At 44.6% G+C, this 22,115-nt stretch overlaps 1 protein-coding gene across 2 annotated transcripts; it reads right to left on the bottom strand.

Moving 5' to 3' along the window:
- Positions 1–410: 410 nt before the first annotated feature.
- CERS5 (ceramide synthase 5) lies at positions 411–20,199 on the bottom strand. 2 transcript variants are annotated; one of them, XM_080368823.1, is made up of 10 exons: positions 19,901–20,197; positions 13,857–13,962; positions 11,604–11,734; positions 10,549–10,606; positions 9,855–9,905; positions 9,184–9,276; positions 7,699–7,827; positions 7,307–7,413; positions 5,285–5,441; positions 411–1,713 (listed from the first exon to the last, which is right to left on the bottom strand). In XM_080368823.1, exons 1-10 carry the CDS (start codon positions 20,098–20,100, stop codon positions 1,561–1,563), a joined length of 1,185 nt encoding a protein of 394 aa, XP_080224949.1. In that variant the 5' UTR covers positions 20,101–20,197; the 3' UTR covers positions 411–1,560. The 2 variants fall into 2 exon arrangements, with proteins under 2 accessions (XP_080224949.1, XP_080224950.1); XM_080368824.1 differs by lacking the exon at positions 411–1,713 and adding an exon at positions 1,720–4,162 and having other exon boundaries at positions 19,901–20,199.
- Between the last annotated feature and the right edge of the window lie 1,916 nt (positions 20,200–22,115).

Here is a 22,115-nt window from a genome sequence, read left to right as displayed (position 1 = left end):
AAGGGAGATAGGGCCCCATCCCACCTCGGGGGGAGCAGGGACCCCCCCACCGGCTCCCCCAGGCAGGGGGAAGGGATGTGGAGCGCAATAAAAACAATGTGAAAACACTCAAGTGTGGTGGTGCGTGGTATCTGCCCCAACCAGCGTGGGAATAGCTCCTCTTCAGCTTAAAAAAGTACTTTTCAGAACACCACGGGATAGCTCTGTTTCACCTTAAAAAAGGGTTTTTCAGCACAGTGTGGGATAGTTCCCCTTCACCTTAAAAAAACCCTACTTTTCAGAACAATGCAGAATTGCTCCATTCCATCTTAAAAATGCTTTTCAGAGGCAACAGCCAGGTGCTCAGACTCACCCAAAAGTGGCACACCTCACCCTTGGGTTTTATTTTTCCTCCAGATGAACCACATGGACCAGGTTTCTGAAGCATCTTTTAATCTGAGATAAGAGTAAACAATGGTATAAAATGGTAACAACTCAAGAAGTTTCCAAAATTCTGCTCAGGATTGACACACAGGTCTTCCATTGCCCCCAGGTACCATTAAGTAAAAAAAAAATAATAATAATGAGCCAAGCCCACACTGTGGCTGCCTTTCCAGCCCAGTGATTCCTCCACACAGCTGCAGAATCAGAGCAGCAACATTCACTTCTGTCCTGGAGTACAGAAACATCGGATTTTGTGGAAAGTTAAACACAGCCCCCCCAGTACTTGTCCTCCCCTCAGGTCCTACTGTGGCCAGTAGGTCTAGAAAAGTCTTCAAACCCACAACTTGCAACAGAAAAAAAATAAATTTAAAAGGCATGTACTGTGATAATTCTCAGGGGCAATAAATGACTCCCCTCCCCCATTTCAGAAGGCCGTAGTCAAGACTTCAGAGGGGCTTGCAGCACCAAAAGAGGCAGCAAACGCTGGCCTGGTCCCTCGTGACAGCAGAGATCGAAGCTATAACCTCCTTCGCGTGTAGCACCCCGATGGCAAGTTAAAACATTTCTGTTCTAGCACAGTCCAATCTAAAGCTTGGCTGTAGTCCAGAGCGCTCACAGCAGGACTGAAGGAAAAAAAAAAAAAAAAGTCTCTGCTACAGCCAGGGTAGCTTGGCCATGGAACCATGGGACACTGCATTCTCCACACTCGGGTGGCTTCTGGAGTGCATCAAGGAGATACGCCGAAGCTGCACTGGAGCAAACCGTCACCAAACTGGCACTGTAACCCTCCTGTGGTCGGCAGCCAGCCTAGTCCAAACTTGTTCCACCTTGAGTTGATCCCAGTAAAAACCAGTTTGTCACAAACAAAAGACACCTCTGCAAATATCGATGGGACTAAGATTTAAGTACAAAAATGGCTTAAAGTGAAATCTGCAGCTTTGTTTCTGCCCTAGTCATTGGCTTTATCCCTTCTGTTGTGCAAAGCCTCTGACTGGTCTGGATTGTGCCCATTTTGGATTTGCTGGAGGTTTCTAGGGAAGGGGTATCTTGATTAAAGATCACTTGGGAAAGTGGAGCTCAACACATCTAGATATTTAAAGATCAGTTCGTGTCTGCTCAAGGCCAACCCACACAGTCTTACTCCTCTTCTGTCCACTGGCCACTAGCCACGTGGCCATTAATGCGGTTGGAGCCGTTACTTGAAGTGCTGAAAACTCCTTTTGTGCTGTTGGAAGTCACATCCTCCTCTTCAGAGCTGCTCTCTACATCACTGCGGTCATCTTTTGATACCTAAATGTTTCATATGAAATTTGGTAGCGGGAAGGGGAGAAAGGCAGTAAAAAAAATCACAGAAAACAGTAGTTAGAAGGTTGTGTCCACAGGAGTAACCAGCTTCAGTCAGCTACATCTACGTTCTATGTTTGATCTTTGATCTCTGCTCCCTTCAAACTCACAAGGAGGAACCTGTCATCACATACAGAATGGAAAATACAGACACTGACAAGGGCAGTTTGGAAATACAAGTTCCATTTTTCCAAACACACCGTACACCCGTGACAGCACCACGCTTCTTTTGCTCTCACCAGATCAGAGGACACTACAGAGCTCTGGTTGCTCTTGTCTTCCAAGAGCTGCAATTCTAGTTTGGTTAAAGGCCACTCTTCCAAGCAGATTTGGTTTGAATCAAAAAATTTCTCATGCCATAATCATCAGTGGGTGTGACGACCAAAACACAACGAACGCATCAACTTTAAAACATTTTGTCCTGCAGGGAGCGGGTTTGATATTTTAAAAATCAACCAGTTCTATTTACCTGGGGGTGTTGGACGACAGCTGGCTGAATACAAGCCAGCAGTACGCCCAGGTGGCCACACAAGCATCCTGGCTTGTATCAGCAGCGGTGTGGCCAGCAGGGCCGGGGCAGCGATCGTCCCCCCGTGCTTGGCACTGGTGAGGCTGCACCCTGAATCCTGTGTTTGGTTTTGGGCCCCTCACTACAAGACAAGACAACGAGGGGCTGGAGTATGTCTAAAGAACAAGGACGCTGGTGAAGGGTCTGGAGCAGGTCTCACCAGGAGCGGCTGAGGGAACTGGGGGTGTTCAGCCTGCAGAAAGGGAGGCTGAGGGGAGACCTTGCTCTACCTGAAAGGAGGCTGTAGCGAGGTGGGGGTCGGTTTCTTCCGCCAAGTAACAAGCAATAGGACAAGAGGGAACAGCCTCAAGTTGTGCCACAGGAGGTTTAGATGGGATATTAAGAAAAAATTCTTCACCAAAAGGGCTGTCAAGCATTCGAACAGGCTGCCCAGGGAGGTGGAGGACTCACCATCCATCACTGGAGGTATTTAAAAGACGTGTAGCCGTGGTGCTTTGGGACATGGTTTCGTGGTGGGCTTGGTAGTGTTGGGTTAACAGCTGGACTGGATCTTAAAGGTCTTTTCCAACCTAAACGATCCTATGACTCTATCACATTGCTATTTGCACAAAGTGCCTCCCTGTTTCACAGCTTGTGGTTCATACACGAGAACTCATTTACGAGCGAACGCCTATTTGGACAGCGGGCTGTAAACAAAGACAACCACCTAAGCCAGCAAACACCCCGTCAGGCACAGAAGGAGCATCTCTGCCCAGAGATCGACATTAGCTTTACAGAGTTATGCCTTTAATTAAAAAGACCGACTGCAAATCCGCCTGAATTTGATTTGTACGTGGGAGTTTGAACTCCGCGTGCCGCAGGAGGGCACTGCACCAGCACCACAGACCCAACCACCCCAGAAGGTGAAGGGCAGAGATCATAAACCCGGCCCTAACGGCAAACAAGCACCTTGGTTGGTGGCGGGGTGCCAGAGCCATAAACTCACCAGTGCCCAGCAGTGCCTGCGTGAATTGCCCATGCTTTGCATACCCCAAGGCAGGCTCTCCACACCTCTGCCTGGGCGCTAATAACCCTCATTTACTTAATGTGCAATGTACTTTGGGGCTAGCACCTTCCCAGGAATGTCAGGATTTCATTCTCTTCTGCTTGCTTTAGAGTCAGGGTTAGGGTTTTGGAACAGCATTCCAGGCAGGAAGTTTTTGAACTCAAGGGAAGATCCGGCAGAAAGCCAGGTAAAGTTAATGATCTCCAGGATTGGTTTTGATAGGCCTGTTGGATGTCCTGGCTTCTGTCTGTTGGCAGAACTTTTGATATTTTTCCCCATTCTCCTGCTATGTTGGAAGTTCAGAGGGTCACTGGAAGGAAGCAGAAATCCCTTTACTTTTTTCCTATTATTTGGGGGACAAGGGACTGTTCTACTCCGTTCTACAAAAAAGCATTGCATTTCTCCCATCCTCTTCCACTCAGCACAGTGTTAACGAGCACTGAAGACAGATATCAGAGTCTCTGTGGGCGTATAAAAGCAGAAAGGTGAAGGTCACACAGCCAGCTGACAGCAGATAAGAACAAACCCCAGGATACTGCTCTGACATTTCAGGAAAACCTGCATTTCAGTACACTGTCAGAACCAGCACTGTATCAACCAGGGGGAGGAACATTTTTAAGAGCAGGCACCAGCCACCTAAAGCCCCAAGACTTTGCTTTTGTCTTTGCCTTGAAACAGACACAGATGTGTTTCAGCGAACAAGCAGCAGCACAGATCACACTTACATGCAAAAGGTGAAACTGTCCAGCTCCAATCTGGCACAGAGAAAAGGATAAAAGAATGAAGACAAGAGTTTAGAGTCCTTTCTCTGCCTAGGTCACCTGGACAGGAGAGAACCAAGGAAAGGAAAAAGATGTAGACCTTAGGATACAGAAACAGCTGCGCAGACAGAAAATAAGACATTTGCAGTAGCAGCTGTGGGGAACAGATGAAAGGATCATGTGCGTGCTCTGAAACATGCCTGCCTTTGACAATCACTGCCACCGACAACTACGATCTAAATATTTTTCAAGGTTTACATTCCATATGTCGGGGCAGCTAAGAAGTCAAACACAAAATAAAGTAGAGCCATGAGAGAGTGATCCGAGTAGATGAGAATACCAAATATCTGATGGAAAAAAAAAAAACCCAAAACATTTGTGCTAGGAAATCAGCTGTTGCTTTTTGGGAGCTGCAAAGTAAGTGGCTTCTCTTGATGGGTAGGCTGCATGTCATATTAGTTCCTAGATTGCTTTGCCCTGTCTCGTGCTACTTCAGTTGACCACACTGAGGTTGCAGCCCAAAATCAGCATCATCACTCTCCGGGCAGTATCTGTTGCTGACCAGCTGCTGTAGTTTCACCCTCCCTCTCCCTAAGGCTCCCAACACAAATTAGGATGAGAACACCAAGGACTGAAGTAAGACTGCAGCCCACTGGCCCAATGACAACCAACAGAGGAGTCTGTTTTTTCTGATTTCTGATCACCCTTTCTCCTCTGCACGCTGCAGCTCAATGCCTGGCCCGCACTGACAGCCAGAGGTCCGGGTCAGTGCTAACAAGCGGAAGACACACAACCCTCATCACATCCCAAGAACCCGCTGAAGTCGGGAAGCTGGAAAACATCCCCTGGGATTGTTCAAAACCAGATTACCACTTTAAACTCAAAAGGAGGTAACAAGTGTCATCATCACTATTATTACAACATCTGAACGTACTGGAAAATTTATTTTCCAGTTATTTTCCTGCATGACTAGAACAGGGAGGAAAGCATCCCGACCTTTGTACACACCTGGCAGCTCAAGTCTGCAGAGCAACCCAGGTAAAAACCTACCGTTCTATAACGCACTCCTGATGCAAGTCCCTCGAGAACTAGTACCAGCCCTCCCTGAAGGGCCCAGTTTCTCACGATTGCTTAACAGGGCTTGTAGGAAAGAGGACGCAAACCAGTCGCCAGCGATCTTACCTTTCCCCGCACGAGGGCCTTGTAGGCAGTGCGAATGATGAGATAAGACCAGATGATATGCAAGATCTGCAAGGTTACCAAAAGCCCATTGAATAGCCACCATGAAGGATAAGGACCAATCAATTCCCAGCTTTCAAACAGGGTTGTATTCAAAATCCTAAAAGAGATCCAGAAACACGTTACAGATCGGCTGTGCTGCTACCACGGCTTCCAGCTCTACATTCAGGGGACTGGCCAGATGCACAACAGTTTGTATCTCGTTTAAGCATCTGTTGCTTTGCTCCTGTCAGAGCGGCGATGCCGCCAAGTCTCTTGCCAGAGTAAGGAGACAGACTAAGACTAATTAGAAACATTTGAACTGAGCAACAAACAGGAGAAGATGAGAATGTTCTACAATTTGGTTACACATGCAGATCTGCTGCCAATTTCCTTCTCAAAAGCAGGGGCATTTATAATAACTTTACAGGAAGTGATGTCAGGCTGCACTGGTCATCAAAAAAACTGTTAACACGTTCATACCTGGGCAGCCTTCACTCTTATTTAAAGATCAGGAAGGAATTTTATTCTGTTCTGTTCCCTCAGATTTTTATAAATTCCTCCTGCCAAGCGGAGGACTAGGAACTGCTTTACGGACAAAGCTCTGCGCTTGCTTTCATTACTGTTTTGCTGTTCTTGTCACTGGGAGTTATTGCCAGTGCTTAAGTAATTTAATAAACACTTTAGATTTTATGAAGTAGAGAGGTATGGAAGAGACCTTTAAAAGATGCCATTAATTTCACAGAGCTTTTAACATTTCACAAGAAAAGAAAAACAAGCCTTTCGAAGAAGAACCCAAGTCCCTCAAAATGCAGCTACAGACACATCTAACTCACAGCCAGTTTATGGATGAATTAAACACAATTCCAGAGATACGTTGATGTTTTATACTATTAATTAGGGATGGGAGTATACGTGACGTGAAATAGCAAAGGGTCTGCAATACTGCTGCAAGCTTGCCAGATTTCTCTACAAAGCTGAGGACACTACAGCCAGTGGAAAATACATTAAAGATTTACAGGACTGCTGAGCAACAGTATGATGCAAGAGCATCACCTCATGACAGACAACAGTTATAAAACCAGTAACAGCTATCTCATCTGTTGCTGGAAGGAGCCTATGAAGACGTAAGAATTTAAGCTCTTCCTTATCCAGACTCCCTTGATGCATCTACTGGAAAAATTAAGAAAAAGCTTTAACGGGAACCTTGATACCCAAGTGTAAGAATTGTTTCTGCCCACTGTCAAGGCACCCAAAAAGAATGGGAATGCAAGCTGTCCGTTGCCTAGGGAATAAATATATGCAGTTAAACTGAAATAAACTGAGTCAGAACCAGGTGTAACCGAATTTTTACCACACTCTTCCAATAGGAACAAGAAGTAGGTAACTGTTCATCATCGGCAGAACCTCACCAAGCCTGACCTAGTGAGGTGAGAGGGAATCTCATTACAGGATGATTAGCTATAAGCCAGGTAGCGAGGCTTTTACCTCCCAAGAAACCCAAGTCCTATTTCAGGCTCCGAACAGTCACGACACAAGGATAGGACACCGGTATCATAAGAATCAGAAACTGCAAGAAACGATGACTAAGCCAGATACTCAAAAATCAAATTTACCTCAAGAGACCATGCCTCATTTGTAACTATTTCCAAAACTTCTTCAGAAAATCAAATAACCCTTCAAGTCTTTCAGAGCAGATACCAGCTGACTTGGCTCCAGCTAATAAGCACTGTCATCACTTTGCAGTAAAAGGAGAGGGGGCAGCTGTGCATTAGGATTCGAGTCACTTTTTCACACTCCCTCAGCTGACTGCTGAGAGGTTTTCACATGCCTAGTTGAACGTACTGCTCCAAACGGCACTTGGTTGACTGCAAATTCAGGCTGCCTTGAGGGACAGGCTGGAAACGCTTGCAAGAAGTCTAAATACAAAGGCTTTGCTTAAAGGACTGGAAGAACAAACAAGATCTTACAGCTCAAGGTGCTTACCAGAAAGGATAAATGCCCAACCGTGTAACAATGAACACGACACCAAAAAGCATGAAGAAAGCATCACAAAGACGTTGGTACTTGGCATAATTGGCTAGCTTTGCAGCCTAGAATAGACAAAAAACATGAGAATATTATTCCCTTTGTGCACTCACGTAATTACCAGGCTGTAGAGCTTCAAAAACCCTCAAGCCATCACATTTGTAAGGAGTTTGGAACATTTAGGGATTATTCTCAGCACTAAAGCAGTTGTGAGGAAAAGCTGACAAGGCAGGATCAGCAGCACAAGTTTTATGGCATATTTAATGCAGTTTATCAAGAATGGGAAAGTCAGCTTGCTCCCCTGAGACCACGCTAGCATTAGGTACGCAAAGATTTCAAAGGAAACTCACCTCTAGAAGGAAATCTGATGCATCATGGAGGCACAGCACCAGAGTTCCAACCCGCACCATATTATTCATGAAAGAGAATGTAATGAGCCCAATTGTAGCCAAATGATGGACGAACATGATCAGGAAGTCCTGGAAACAGAAAAAAAATGAACGAAGACTCTTGGCTGTCAAACAAATACAAAGGTTTGGAACCGAGCCACAAAACTGACTATGTGGGGTCACAGGATGACTTCAGTTCAGACTCGGGCTCCGCTTTTTATATAAGGCACAGCTCATCACACATCAACCATCATCACTAAAGGTTCCAGAAAGGTCTCTCCCAGCATTTGTGCTCCTGTGAAGTCAGAACTCCGCACACGCAGACACAGCACGGTCTCTTTGGCACACACATGCAAGGAACAGATAAGTATGCCTGCGGACCTCACTGAAAAGACTGACAGGCCAACATATGGGCCTTATTTTTGGCTCCTTTTGGGTTTACAGTCACATTGCTAGTCCTCTTTCATCTCTTGGCACAAATGTTAAGTATGCTGCTGTTACTGTTGTCAGTGCAGAAAAGCCTGCCAGAGCATAGCAGGCACAGAACACAAGAGAACCCAACAGCAAGAACTAGGCTGCTTCATTACAAAAATCTTTACAGCGCACATACATCTGGGGCTGTCCTCCAGCTGAGCCCCCTGGGTACAACACTTGCATGTCCATGTACTTTGCCACGCTTCCAGTGCAGAATGTAATCCACTTTAACAGAGTGCAAAACTAAAAATTGTCAACAGCATCACAGACGCTCTTAATCACTCCCTCTCTGCAGCTCCAAGATATTCCGTAGTGCCTCACCTGCTAATATTTCAGTACAGAAAAAAATCCCAGGCAAACTTCTCTTCTTGAACAGTCAATGCAAGAATTGAGGTAACTTGCTACTTTGCAGTTTGTATAACAGAAGTAATAAACCATGATTTATTATGAACTGTTTTCCAACAGTAACAATAAGCCAAATCCTAGAACATAGCACAATGGAATTAGATTCCGGCAATCGCAACCAGTCATCATTCTGCTACGCACACAGATGAAAAATTGCTTAAAACCACCCATTTATTAGTGCTTTAGTGTTTGCAGTTCTCTCACCCGGCTCAGCAAGGTACTGCTTTGAGCATCTCATTTTCCTGTTTCCTTGCAAGCCTTCTAATTAAATCTATTTTTACACCATTATTTGCTATCTTTTTATTGGGAGGTATTGAGTGATTCTGTTCCTTGCCCTGGAAGGTGAAAGGGACTCTCAAGGATATACCAGGCTGCGTATCAGGCTTGCTCCTCCTTTCTCCCTAGGACTGTGGTGATTACAGAATGAGGCAGGCTACACAAAGATGCGAATGAGGAAGAAAATACAGTTACTACAATGCTTCGGCTTTACTGGCCAGGCACACTCACAATTTTTTGCCAGTCCTAGTTATTTAGCAAAGTGGTTAGTGCAACTCTGGTTAATCTCACCTTCCGTTTAATGTCTGTAAACTGAGAAAACATGAGAGACCAATAGAAGGCCAGCTCCAAGATATAGTAATAATAAAGCCTGGATGTTAGAGGCTGGAAAACAAACAAAGATAGCACAGTTAGAAGACAAAGTACTTGAAAATTTACATTAAAATCAACTTTTTCCTTTGTTCCTTCCCATCCCACTCCGTTCCTCCAGAATGCCGAGGCATAAGTTAAAAGATCTAGAATTAAGGTTTAGTAAAAACAAGCTTAAGCAACAGGCATCTTACTCTAGGCTTAGTCACACAAACATACTTGTGTGTTTGACCTTTATTCAAAAGGAGTAAGATTCCCCCTTGTCAACATTTACAACTCAGACTGCAGCCTCTTGGATTAGGAAAACCAGGCACTGAAACAGACTGGTTGGCCTCTAGACAATCTTATTTGCTGCAGAATGAAAAACAACACCGTAAATAAGTTACCAGTATAATTTTATGATTTCCCCCCCCCCCCACTTTTACTAATCTCAGCAGCAAGTAAACATAAAATTAGTACAAACTGTGCAGCACCTACCCCGCAGGATAACGAGAAGCGCTCAAGTCTACCGAGTTTTAATCTGCTATCGTTAACAACAAATAAAACCTGAAATTGTGCATAAAGTTGGAATCTGGGAAGTGTTTAGCTCCTACCTGAAAAGGGTAGTTGTACCAGCACTGTCGTGTGTCCCAAAACCAGGGTGCCTAAAGAGAAAAGAAGTCATTATTCTGCTGGGTTTTTTCTTCTCCACCATCTAAGGCAGTTGACCGCTACAGTTCCGTTTGATTCTACCATTCAAGCTAAATGTCTTGAAAAACATCCTAGTGATTGAAAATATTTTTTCTGCAGTCAAAGGCAAGTTATATTGCAATGGGAATTCAAAGAATAGTCGTCCAGCTCTAGTAATAATAAAGACCCAAAGAGATGAATCTGTATCCCCTTCAAGAGGGAGATGAGAAAAAGCAGCTCTCCATAGCAAACAACAACAAAACTACCCCAAAGAAAACAAACCATAAAAATCAAAATCCCAAACCCCCGCCCCCACACACCACAGTTCTGTCCCATTCTGGGGTAATAGGACAAGTAAGTTTCTCATATTTCTATAACGACAGATCTGTATAGAGACTTTCCTACAGCGTAAAAAAAGTTCTTAAGCAAAACCCCCAGAATCTCCAGTAAGGGAACATAAAAATGCTTATCACCACTAAACCCTCCCTTATTTTAATCTAGGTGCCAGCACTGAAGCAGCGATACAGGTAGTCAGACCCCCCAAATTTCAGCAGGACAGCCATAGCTCAGCTGCATGCCACACAGATCAACAAGGCAGAGGATGACAGACCAACTCACCGTCCAGAGAAACCTGATTCCATAAAAAAATATACTTAAATAAAATGTAAATCTCCACCTGAAAAAAGAAGCAAAAATTAAACTTAGGAAATAGAAACAGCTTCTGGTTAGCATTTGTAACGAAAACTGGAACAACTGTGAAACACCCCAATTCCGACACTTTAAAAGCTTTCACCCACCAAACGGTAAGCCTTTATTTGTAAACATCTCATGTAAGCACAAACCTATTCAAGAGTTTTCACACCACGTATGAGTTTGCATCAACAGCCGAGTTTGAAATAAAGTTGAAATAAAAATGAACATGCATCATTCATATGCTTTAACATACAACAAGATAACAACAAGATAAGTCATTGTTATCCAGAAGGTATCCTAATATATATATATTTGTCCCTCTTACCTTGTGGCTTTAAGTAGACAAAACCATACTGGGGGGAAGAATTAATATGAAGCAAGTTACTGGAAAGGAAAGAAACCAGCACAGAAGAAATAACAAGTCAGGAAAAAATATTCAGATGCTACTACACTAACAGAGGTAACTGCAAGCATTCAGAAAGAAACAAAGCACAAAAGAACGAACTGAAATGAAAAGAACAGGAATCCAAGAAGTGTCTGTATAAAGGTATATACATCATCACGTAAGCCATAAGGTCATTGTGTCTGTGAACAAATGCTGGTCTACAACATAACTGTGCAGGCAGCAGAGTCGCCTTCAGTACAGTTACTCAAGTTGTGGACGTGCATATGCACACACACGCAGGCTGAAGTGCTCCGTTTGCATTAAGGACCCGGTCCACTAACTAATTGATTGACAGGAATAGCTCCTGTACATCTGTTCTGGTCTCTCATGCACATCTAAACAAAATATTTTAGAATACTGAATTCTAAAAAGCCCGCCTAACTATTTTCATTTGCATAGAGAAGAATTTATCTTCCACCAGCCAACCCCAAGACACTAGTTTAAATTAGCAGCTGATCACAGTTTCAGTTAGAAAAGAGAACATACAGCTGGAGCTTTAAGATGAAGCCACATCTTGGCCTCTGCACAAACATACATGCTCTCACAAAATTTAGTGAGGGTGGTGGGTTTGTCCTGGTTCCTCCGATGACGAAACCAGCGCTGGATCTTTCGAACATCCCAGTCTAGCTGCTTTGACAAGCCTTCTAACCTTTTTCCATCTGGAGACTGAAGGAAAACAAAACAAGTGTCATTTCTCCTACTTCTAAACCTACTTTCAATCTGAGATCCCCTGTGTACCATCACAGAAATGATGCAAAGAGAACAAAAAATACACACTAGGAAGGTACTACGTATAGACCGGAAGCAGGAACCTATTGCCACAAATGTTCATTCAAGTTCAGCCTTCGTAAGCCACTAATTACTTAATTATTCAGAATGCTTTTGCTTTAACATTTCCTCACCTTGTTCATCATTTGACAGCACATAAAGACAAAGAATGCAATTGTTCTGTTTCTTAATTTGGGAGGAGGAGCTTTTAAAATGATCTGTCCTACCTGTTAAAACTTGCACATCGATTCACACTGTCCAGAACTCAGGAAGATCAAAGCTGAATACCTGTCAGGGTTGCTACTTACTGCAAGTTTAGGGAAACTTTAAAGTAAGAGTTCATTTAACGCACTAGATACCTGTATATTCCAAAAAGGCATCGTAGAGATGGCATTATTTCCTTTATGAAAGCTTATAAATAAAATTACATTTCAAAACTGAACTAATTGTGTGATAAAGAATGTATCACTGTTCTCTGACTGGAAACTCTATTGGCAGTTCAGTCGAATCATGACATAAATGGATTTAGAAGTGACAAAGTGAACAAAACCTGATAACTACCTCTAAAATGGCCCAGTGGCGAGATAAGCCACGTTAGTTTCAGACCAGTGTCCTTTTAACAAGCTCTGCCAGGGAGCTCTTACAACTGAAAGATGATAAACAGAGCTTACTGCTTGAGCTACACACGAACCCCAAAACCTATGCAGAATGCTGATTTAATAGTCACCAGACTGCTCAACTGAAAAGCAAAATCATGTCTCATTTGATTTTCAGTATCGAGACCGTGACTTTCCTGTAATTCCATCACGAGCAGATCTCTCTGCACTTCACTAGGCTTTAATGGCTCGGGCTACCTGACACTTCTGCATTGGAAGTGAACCTGCCTCAAAGGAGAATTTACAGAGCTCCGGTTTCAGAAGAGCAATAAAATCTTTCCCCTGCGCCAGCACCACCCTACATTCGGATTCTGAAAATCCAACAGCAGACACGAGCACACTGGTACAGTTAAATGCAGCTCTGTTTTCATAAACTAGATAAAATTTTGCACAACTTTTGTCCTCATGGGTTTTCTAAACATTAATTTCAAGGATATCCCCTACATAAAATGCAACAAATCCCCCACAAATGGCAGCAATTCATTGGGACTTTTCAGTTCACATGTCATTCCAAATAACTCAAAACTTTAATGTTCCTGTAATGAGTGTTAGTTAGGTTTCTAAAGAATTTCCCTTCCATTCACCGAGCACTTTATCTGCTCTATTCAGAATGAAGTTCACCATCACCAAATCAGAACATAAAACCTTCCATTTCATTATCTTTAATGAAAATCTATCACACTGCGTGGATTTCACTGTCAACATTCAACAGAGTGCAGACAGTGTGGAATTCTGTAAATCTGAAGTGAAGGAGCACTGTCAAGCTTAAGTGAAAGAAAGGCCATGAAACAATCAAAAGAAACACCTACTGCCACCGTTAGATGTCCTACCCCTTATCAGGGCACACTTAACCAGTGACTGAATGCTCTCCTTAAATAACCAACTTCCACTGTGACAGCTGTTGTCCAATTCCAGAGCAGATGGCCAAAATAAGAGGAAGGCATTCACACAACTGGCTGATAAAAACCAGCAAAGGAACAGATCTCAGGGAAAAGAGCAGCACTTTTCCAATAGAAAATGAAAGAGACTGGGGAAATTTCTTGTTAAGCCAAGAATTACCACCTGTTACAGGAGTTACAATGTGGACAAAGGCAGGGCACCAAAGGAAGAAGCCTCGTACCTTTCCAAAAAGAGAACATTTTTTTGTTTAAAAAGGTTCTTCTGTGCACAAAAGCATAGGTCAGCCATAAAGAGAATTTACTTTGCTACAAGAAGGACATGCCAGAAAGAGCACACTCATTGTGCATGCAGTGTGAAATGCATTTCTCTTAAAACTAGAAAACTGGAAGGAAAAAGCCAGCTGCCCTCCCCTCCCCCCCTTATTATGGGCCTCCATTTCCATCAGAATTTGAAGCGTGACTCACCTTAGTGATGGATGTAAACACTTTCTCTAAAATTGCATTAGGCTGGGCTCTGTGAGGTCCACTGTCTTGAATGCCAAGGTTTATGGCACACGGCTTGGCAATAAACCTGAAAGAGTTCCAAGAAAGAGCTAGATTAAAACAAGATATCCATTTCCTTCCTCTGCCTAAATCACAAGGACCCGGGCCCGTCACCAACTAAAAAACCCATTCAAAAAGTGTTTTTTGATCTCCACTCGCTTCGCTTAAAGAAACTTCACAGGGGAAGCAGCATCTTTTATTAGTCCAAATGGTAATTGCAGACAGCGCACACAGTAAACATCTACAATTAAAAAGTAAATCTCAACGTCCTTGGCTTGTAGAGGACCAGAATGTCTTTCCCCAGGGTGATTCTCATTACTCAGAAATAAAATAATAGATCACAGATAGCAGTTCTCTGTGAGCACAAACGCCGAAGCTCCTGTAGCCCTATAAACAAAATGCCTCATTTCCAGAACGCGCCTCACCGTCACACAGCTCGGAAAAAAGGGAAGTTCAAGTGACACCGTTCCTAAAAGACACACTGTTTTGGTTTGGGGTTTTTGTGGAGGGGGAAATAAAGTGGCTTGTTTCCTTCAGGAAAGCGAGGAAGACGTAAGAGGTCACGCAGGCTGAAAGACCCAAGATCTCAGTTCCTTACTCAGTCCTGTACGTACCACATATTCCAAAAGCTGATCTAACACTCTGTGAATTCTACAGCACAGAGACTCTGAACACAAGCTTGGTTTTGCAACTACAATGGATTTATACACACTCAAAAATTACCAGGTTTTGCCATACCTTTGTGTCAAAACGGGCACAGGGTTCTACTGAAAATGCGTATGTTACCTGAACACGTGAATTTTCATCTCCTGTTGGTGGGCGAGAGAGGAGGGTTTCAAGAAGCGATTTTTGTTATTTTTAAAATAAATTACTTTGAGAGAGACTGCGCAAAGAACCTGTTTCTCAAAACCAGCCTTGAAAAGGACCCAACATTTGCATCATTAAATTATTTTCCTTCAAAACAGAGATCGTTTCAGAGACAACAGAATTGAAGACAACAAATTACACATATGTATTCCATTTAGCAGACTCAGAGTGCCACTGAGCAGAAAACGCTGCTTTTTCCAACCACATTTGTTACCATTTCTCCTTGTATTCAAAAGGAGAGATTAAAACGCAGGAGAATCATGACTCTAAGTGTTCCAACAGCAGCCATTCTTGGGAGTACACCCTTAGTACTTCAGCAACGAATAGCTACGACTGCCTTTAAGAACAGACACAGATTTGGGGTTTTCCCTTTGAGAAACTACAGATCGGCTCATGACTAATCCTAAAGGAACTCCCCTGCTCTCAGAAAATACTAAACAAGTAATAGACACTGTGGCCTCAGGTTTCACTGTCCTGCCCCATTTCTTCATACGTCCTGTTCATTTCAACAGTCATGGCTTTAAAGAAAAAAAAAAAAAAAAGGAAAGAGTTATTTCCTTTTAGCTTGGCTCAAAAGGCTCACTGCTTCCTCTATAACCTAGACCATCAGCCAGAAATCATGTTCTGATGTTATGAAACATTTGGCTAGACCCCCATAAAAGTGTACATCTTTATACTCGTCTTTCCTACAGGATATGCCACAACAGCAAAGAAGTACACATGTGCAATTACAGGATGTCAAATATTCTTATTTTGTTTTCTGGGATGCAGTGCTTATAGCTCTATATAAAAAAAAAAAAATCCTGGCCTGAAGATACTCAGTTTGGGTCAGTTTCCTCATGTAAAAGAGGAAACCGGAAAAATCTAAAAATCTGCACATTCAATTAATTTATTATTCAGGAGAGTCGTCTTTTGTTTTAAGAACAAGTAAACAAGAGAAGGAATGGTTAATAAAACTTACAGTGATCCATACAAAGTTTTGACATTATTCTAGAAGTCAAAACCTGAAGCATCAAGGCAAGAAGAAACAACATCTCCCCAGAAAAAAAAAGATGCAGAAATAATTCCCTTTCGGACTTCAAGATTGAAAACCAAACAAACAGAACCAAGGAAACAAAACCCCACACTTCAAAACTTTGCATGAAACTATTCCTGAGTAGTAGGCTTCCTTCACTAGCAGGCTTAGGCAAAAAAATACAGATGTTTCCAGAAATGTAAGCAGAGGGGATACAAATCAAGAGTAAGCCACAGGTTACAGATACAGCACAGGACTCAAGTTACTCAGTCAAGCATGTGGGAGACCAAAGAGCAAACCAGAAAAAAACCCCCAACCAACCCACAAACATTTCTAGGTGCACAGAAGCAGACAGACATCAACACAAGCCAACAGACAAGTCACAACACTGGAAGCGAAGGAGGTAGCGGTCCCAGTCACAGAAACAGGAAGGAAAAAGGGTGGCAGCAATGGATTTCATTACTTTGATGGAAGTCAAACCCGTAACGTAGCTTTTCTAACTCCCACAACTATTGCCTTCGTGCAATGGAACTGCAAACTGAAAAAAAAAAAAAAAAAAAATGGGAACTGTCCTTCTGCAGGGAGTCCAGACCGGCCGTGCAAGGTGTTTCCACCTGGGCCGGCATGGCCGACTCCCGCTCACGAGTCCACAGAACCACCACGGATGGTCCAATTGCTCGGACCAGTTGCTACCTTGCACAGGGAATATGAACATTCATCCTGTTAGCATGGCATCTTGATTTTTTTTTCTGACTGACATTTCCATCAGGTGTTCAGTAAGGAAAACTCAAAATTTCTGTGATGTTTTCTATTTCTGGCCCCACCATCGGTTTTCAGATGTGCAAGTTTTGCAATGCATCCCACAGGGAAAAAAGTCTGCATAGCAATAGCAGTTAAGCACCAAAAAACAAAGGCTGCCCAGGTAGTAGGATTTCCATTTTTGGGGATATTCAAAACTGAACAGCGCAAGACCATGAGCAATGCGGCTTGACTAAAACGTCGGCCTTGCTTTGAGGAGAGGACTGGACAAGGTGACCTCCAAAGGTCCCTTTTAATCTAAATTATTTTATGATTCCACATAAATCTGAACTGCAGCAATTATTCCCAAGGTGAACTTACTGCCGCACCTTCCCAGCAAGGAATTATCATCACTTCAATACTTATATTATACTTTTCTGAACACGTATCTGCTCATTGGCTTAAGTCATACCTACCAAGCTACCTTTTTCATACTAGTTGTTCGGACAGACTGGTTTTGAAACCAATGCCAATTTTCAAGTACACAGACTCACATGTTACAACAAATATTTCTGAGGCATGTTGTACTTCACAAACCCAAAGGCAGAATCCTTCTTTATGGAACATTTGAGTTTGGTGACTCCCTATTACAGCTGTGAAAAGGAAGAGCAATCTGTGAAATAGTAAGATTTATAAATACACACTTGAAGTACACGTTTGTCTTTCCATAATCTCAGTTTCACTGTGTTAAGATTAAAGCACCTCATGCCACAACTGTCCCTAGTTTTCCAGCCAGACCTAATGAAGTAACATCTAATTTTTCTCCCCTCCCCAGCTTGTGCACAAGCTGCAGATCCTTCCTCAGGCCTGTATAGTACCAAGTATATCTGTTCCTGAAGGGCATTCCAGGGTAATTATAAACACATCATACGAATAACAGGCTCCAAGTTTTTGCAGGTACCTGGGAATTTTTTGGGGGTCTGCAGTGGGACAAGATGCGTAAGAAGTAACAGCAAGCGTAACCCCAAAAAACCCCAAACACACCACAAACCTGTGGGCAGAAGTCCTTCTTTATCTCGCCTGCACCAAAATCTGCCCCCCTACCACTGAGTCAGGACTTCACCTTCCTGTAGAAGTCTTGCCTCATCTCTACAGTCATGCACCTTCCACGGTCAGCCTAACAAGTATTCACCAGCATCATGATGCAAAGGTTAATTTATAGGAGCGCTCATGAACAGAAACATGTGTCAGCGTTACAAGTGTCAGTGTCACAAAAGCACGTCTTCCCACTGAAGATCTGCAGCTAAAGGATAAAGAAACGAAGAGAAGCAAAACCAAAAGAGCTACACAAGTATGTAATTCAAGTTCTGAGTCATCAAGTCCAACTGCCAAACGCATGTCAAAGAAGACGTTTGACACAATCAACCCCAAAGCCTGAATCAGGGTATAAGCACAATGGGATTTTAAGATAAATGTGAACTTTTATGACTTGTTCAAAGTGGCAGGAGGAAAGAGAAAAGCATTTCTTAAAAAAATACGGTCTTTTAAAAGAAGCATATTAGAAACTGCCCTGGATGTTGCTCTCACTATCTGCTTTCGCTTCAGGATACCACCATTGAGACATACTATAGCAAAGACACAGCTGAAAAAAAAGAACCACTCTCTCAGGAACCAGGCCATGGTCTCTAGGCTTTACTGTGTAGGCAGAGGACATCATCTGTCATCTGACTCCTCCCTAAATTAACACTGCAAAAGAAATCTCACAAACCAGGTAGACATCATCAGCATAAAGTAATTGCTACCAGAAGGACTGTGTTACGAGGCATGCTAGGATGTACTGTTACCTCTAACATCTCATGTTCCAGAGAAAAAAGCATTTTTTGTGCTTCTTCCCTAGACACCTGGACTAAACAGGACTTGGGAAGCGAGGAGCCCTTCCTACAACATCCCTTTCAGGAGCACTGCTCTGTCTCACAACTCCCTTTCCTTGTCTGCTAGTGAGTGCGAACGTTTGGCCAAGACTAGCAGCAGTGCACCGAGCTGGGATGCAATTTTGGCACTGCCACGTGTGTTTCTGGGTCCTCCGTGGTGGTTTGAGCTTCCAGTAGTTTTCTGAAGCTTTTTTTTTTTTTTTTTTTGAGGGAAGAAATAGATAAGGGAAAAAAAAAAGCGCCTCTCAAATTTCTCTGTTCTGCTGATCTGCTTCATTTTTCTCCACACTTTGCTTTTTACTTCACCCCAGTCCCCTAATTTTAATTTCTAAAAACTCAAGAGAATTCACACTTCTTACAGAAAACCCACAGAACAAAACCAACTCGATTCCTACTCACTTTAGTCCTACAGCCCTTTTCACGCTCAGAAACGCTTCTGCCCTTTCAATGCAGAAATTTAAGATTGATTTAATCTTTAATGAACAACCTGAATAGCAACACAAGGTGTCTCGGTCTGCTTCACCTAATGGTTTTCCTATATAAGCCGCTTTACTAATTAGTATCTATGTCACCCACACAGTCTGCGCGGCGTGCGGCTGTAAGAGATACACATCGCGGGAAGGATAAACTCCTGCCCCAGGGAAGAGTGAATATCGTTACATTTATGGATATATGGATGTAAGAAAATGAGAGATACCGTATTACACCTGTTCAGGGCAGAGACGACGGTCCGTGCGCGCTTCCATCGCGCCCGAGATGCTGGGGATCCACAAATTGTTTAATAATATACCAGGCCATGTGAGCAAATCCTATTTCCTCATGGAGGAACGGGTGAGGAAAGCACAACCAAGGCCGAGCCCAGCAAGGGGGAGGGAAGGGAGCCCAGGCCTCCCCCTTGCTCTGCCGAGCTTCTCCTGCCCCGGGGTGGAAGAAATAAAAGTTGAATTTTGCAGAGTTTTTGCTGGCGCTGCCTCAGCGTGAGGTACCGCCAACAGCGGGGAGCCTCTCAGGAGCCAAAGGTAAGGCAGAGAGAAGCCCGACGTGCTCGGTATGTCGTGACAGAGGCAGAGGGGTTCTCCGGACAGGTTTTCCAGCGTTATACAATATTTTTTTTCCACACAAAAAAAGAGCCACGGGCGCACAGCCCGCCACGGCCTCCACGGAAAGGCCTCGGCGCCGCCTGAGGGGCGAGGGGGGCCCAGCCGAGCCGCCCTGGCCCTGGGGGGGGGGGAGGCCCGCCCCCGGCCCCGCCGCCCACCCGGGGCGCTCCGCAGCCCGTTGCTAAGAGACACCGGCGGCCTCGCCGCACGCCGAGGCGGGAGCGGGTGGCGAACCGAAGGCCTGAGGGCCCCGCCGCCCCGGGGAGGGGTGGGGGTGGGGGTGGGAGCCCCGGGGGCGGGCGGTCCCGCGCTCACCTCTCGAAGAGCAGCCGCACGGCGAAAATGCCGAGCGCCAGCGGGAAGGCGGAGAGGACGTGGCCCGCCCGCGGGTACTGCAGCCCGCTGCCCGGCGGGCCCGGCTCGCCGGCTAGGTCCGCCCACGTCACGTTGTGCGGCAGCCAGAAACGCTCGTTCCAGAACCAGGCCCACAGCGCCGCCGCCGCGGCCGCCGCCATCTTCCGCCGCCGCCGCCCGCCGCCTCCCTCCCGGCGGCCGCAGCTGAGGCGGCCACCGCAGCCGACAGCGGGGCGGGGCCGCGCGTCGGCTCCGCCCCTTCCCCTCTCGGCGGCGAGCGCGCATGCGCGGTGGGTGGTAGGCGTGGCTTCGCTTGGCTCCGCCCACCGTGGACCGTTAGCTCGGGGCATGCGCAGTGCTGCGCCCGCGCGCCGCCGCTTCAGCGCTCGCTGAGGGGAGGAGGCGCGAAGGTTGGCCCCTCAACGCCTGCCCAGCCCTGAGGAGGATGGGGCGTCATTTTTTCTTTCCACGAACAGAGACAAATTGTTGTGCCTGAAAACAAAAATAAGGCCTCCTGACAGTCTTTAGTGGGTCCTGAGAGGAGTGCAGCCTCTTCTCCCCCCAGTAATGCCTCAGTGGAGGCAGGCTCTGGGCCCAGCCCGATGACTGTGGAGGAGATTAAAACTGCTCAACTCCGGTAATTAAACCATCTCCAGCTCATCCCCAAGAGGCAGGACCCCTTGTGGGGGGCTCCCAACCATCCCACTCACCTCTGAAGGGAAGGGCCCTAGAGCTTCCAGCAGGGACTTCCCAGGAGAAGAGTTTAATGGTAAGACACCCAGAACCAGTTTTATTAGCATCACTATATTTACTGTATTACCAGTATTAATAGCAATGTGGTTTAACATCTCAGCACCAAACACAAGAACAAGAGGTATGCTGATTGGCAAAGCTTTAGATATTCCCTACAGCTTTTAAAACACTCAGAAAAAAAAATGGTGTTTTAGCTTGACAGTCTTGGGAGGCGGGTTACCAAGTAACAAAGCCTAGCCTTTGTGTAACTAAGTTTTCCATCTCTCCACACAGGTCAACAGCATCAACCTCCTTGTACACTGTAGCAAATGATCCATCTTTCATGTAATAGCTCTTCTGGCATCTGTCCAGTTGAGAACAAATCAAACGGGCCATTAAGCACTCAAATACTACGATAACTAATAGATCTAGGGACACGCTAGTTCGCTATCTGTTCACCTTTCTTACAATCAGCAACTCTATTTAAAAGTACCACTTATGCTAATTTCTCCTTGAAGATGTTCAGCCAGTCCCCGTGAACAGTAAGGCTCCTTGTATCTCAGGGACTCACAGATGCCTCAGAGTTAACTAGAACTAACAATGTATATAAAGTCTCTGGTAACTGCAGCCAGTATTGCTTTAGTATCATGTAACCAGGGATGCACTGGAAAATTCTGTTGTGTTTCCTAAGAAACAAGCAGTGGGCATATTCAATAAATCTGAGTCCACAGTGTACAATACTCTTCCCTTCCTTTTCAAATACACTTAGTGCAATTTCCAGTCAAAGATCTCCAATTGCTTAGTAATTTAAGGAAATCCAATACCAGATGGATTTTGTTAGGAAGAGATAAAAGCTACAGAAAGCAGCACGTGCTCGCACATCAGCTTTCCTGGTTTTGCTGTATATCTGGCTGTACAAATCACGTCTTACAGTTAATTTTTCTTTTTAAGGGAGCAGTATGTTGTACACCTCACGACATACAACTGCCAACACCTTCCAGCTAGATAGCAGGCTTCTTTTCTCTTTCTCTCGCCCTCCTTCCCCTATATACGTCACACGCACATGCATTTTCTCATGCTGCTGCAGGACACTTACTGCTTTTCTTCTAGGTTTAGCCCCTGTCTATCCCAACTAAACCCACCTCAGGCTTTAATGAAGATAACTGCAAAACAAAAGAAGCTTATGGGAAAGGGGAAGAACCTTCCTTTGTCCTCAGCTACCATACCCGAGAACCACCTGAAGCCAGAAATGGCCGTGTAAAATACCTGCATGTCCTTATTTCTTTCGCCCATCCTGCTTTAATCCCTCTTCCACAGCTTCTTGCACGAGAGCACATTTGACTGTCAACCAAAAAAAAAAGTGGACGCACAGTGTCACCTAGTGGCACCAGAAAAATCACTGTCTGGTCTCCAGCTTCCAGTAAGAACACCCGTATTTTCCCCA

Source organism: Falco punctatus (genome assembly GCF_963210335.1).
Source record: "Falco punctatus genome assembly, chromosome: 18".
Taxonomy (NCBI): domain Eukaryota; kingdom Metazoa; phylum Chordata; class Aves; order Falconiformes; family Falconidae; genus Falco; species Falco punctatus.
The sequence above is the reverse complement of the archived record's forward strand: the minus strand, read 5'-3'. Positions and strand labels throughout refer to the sequence as shown.

Coding starts and splice junctions, on each gene's coding strand:
- CERS5 (XM_080368823.1), bottom strand. CDS start 20,100: ATGGCGGCGGCCGCGGCGGCGGCGCTGTGGGCCTGGTTCTGGAACGAG. Junction 10,607..11,603: donor ACTAAATTTTGTGAGAGCAT/GTATGTTTGTGC, acceptor TTCTTTTTTCAG/GTGGAGATTTACATTTTATT. Junction 7,414..7,698: donor CATCAGATTTCCTTCTAGAG/GTGAGTTTCCTT, acceptor TGTCTATTCTAG/GCTGCAAAGCTAGCCAATTA.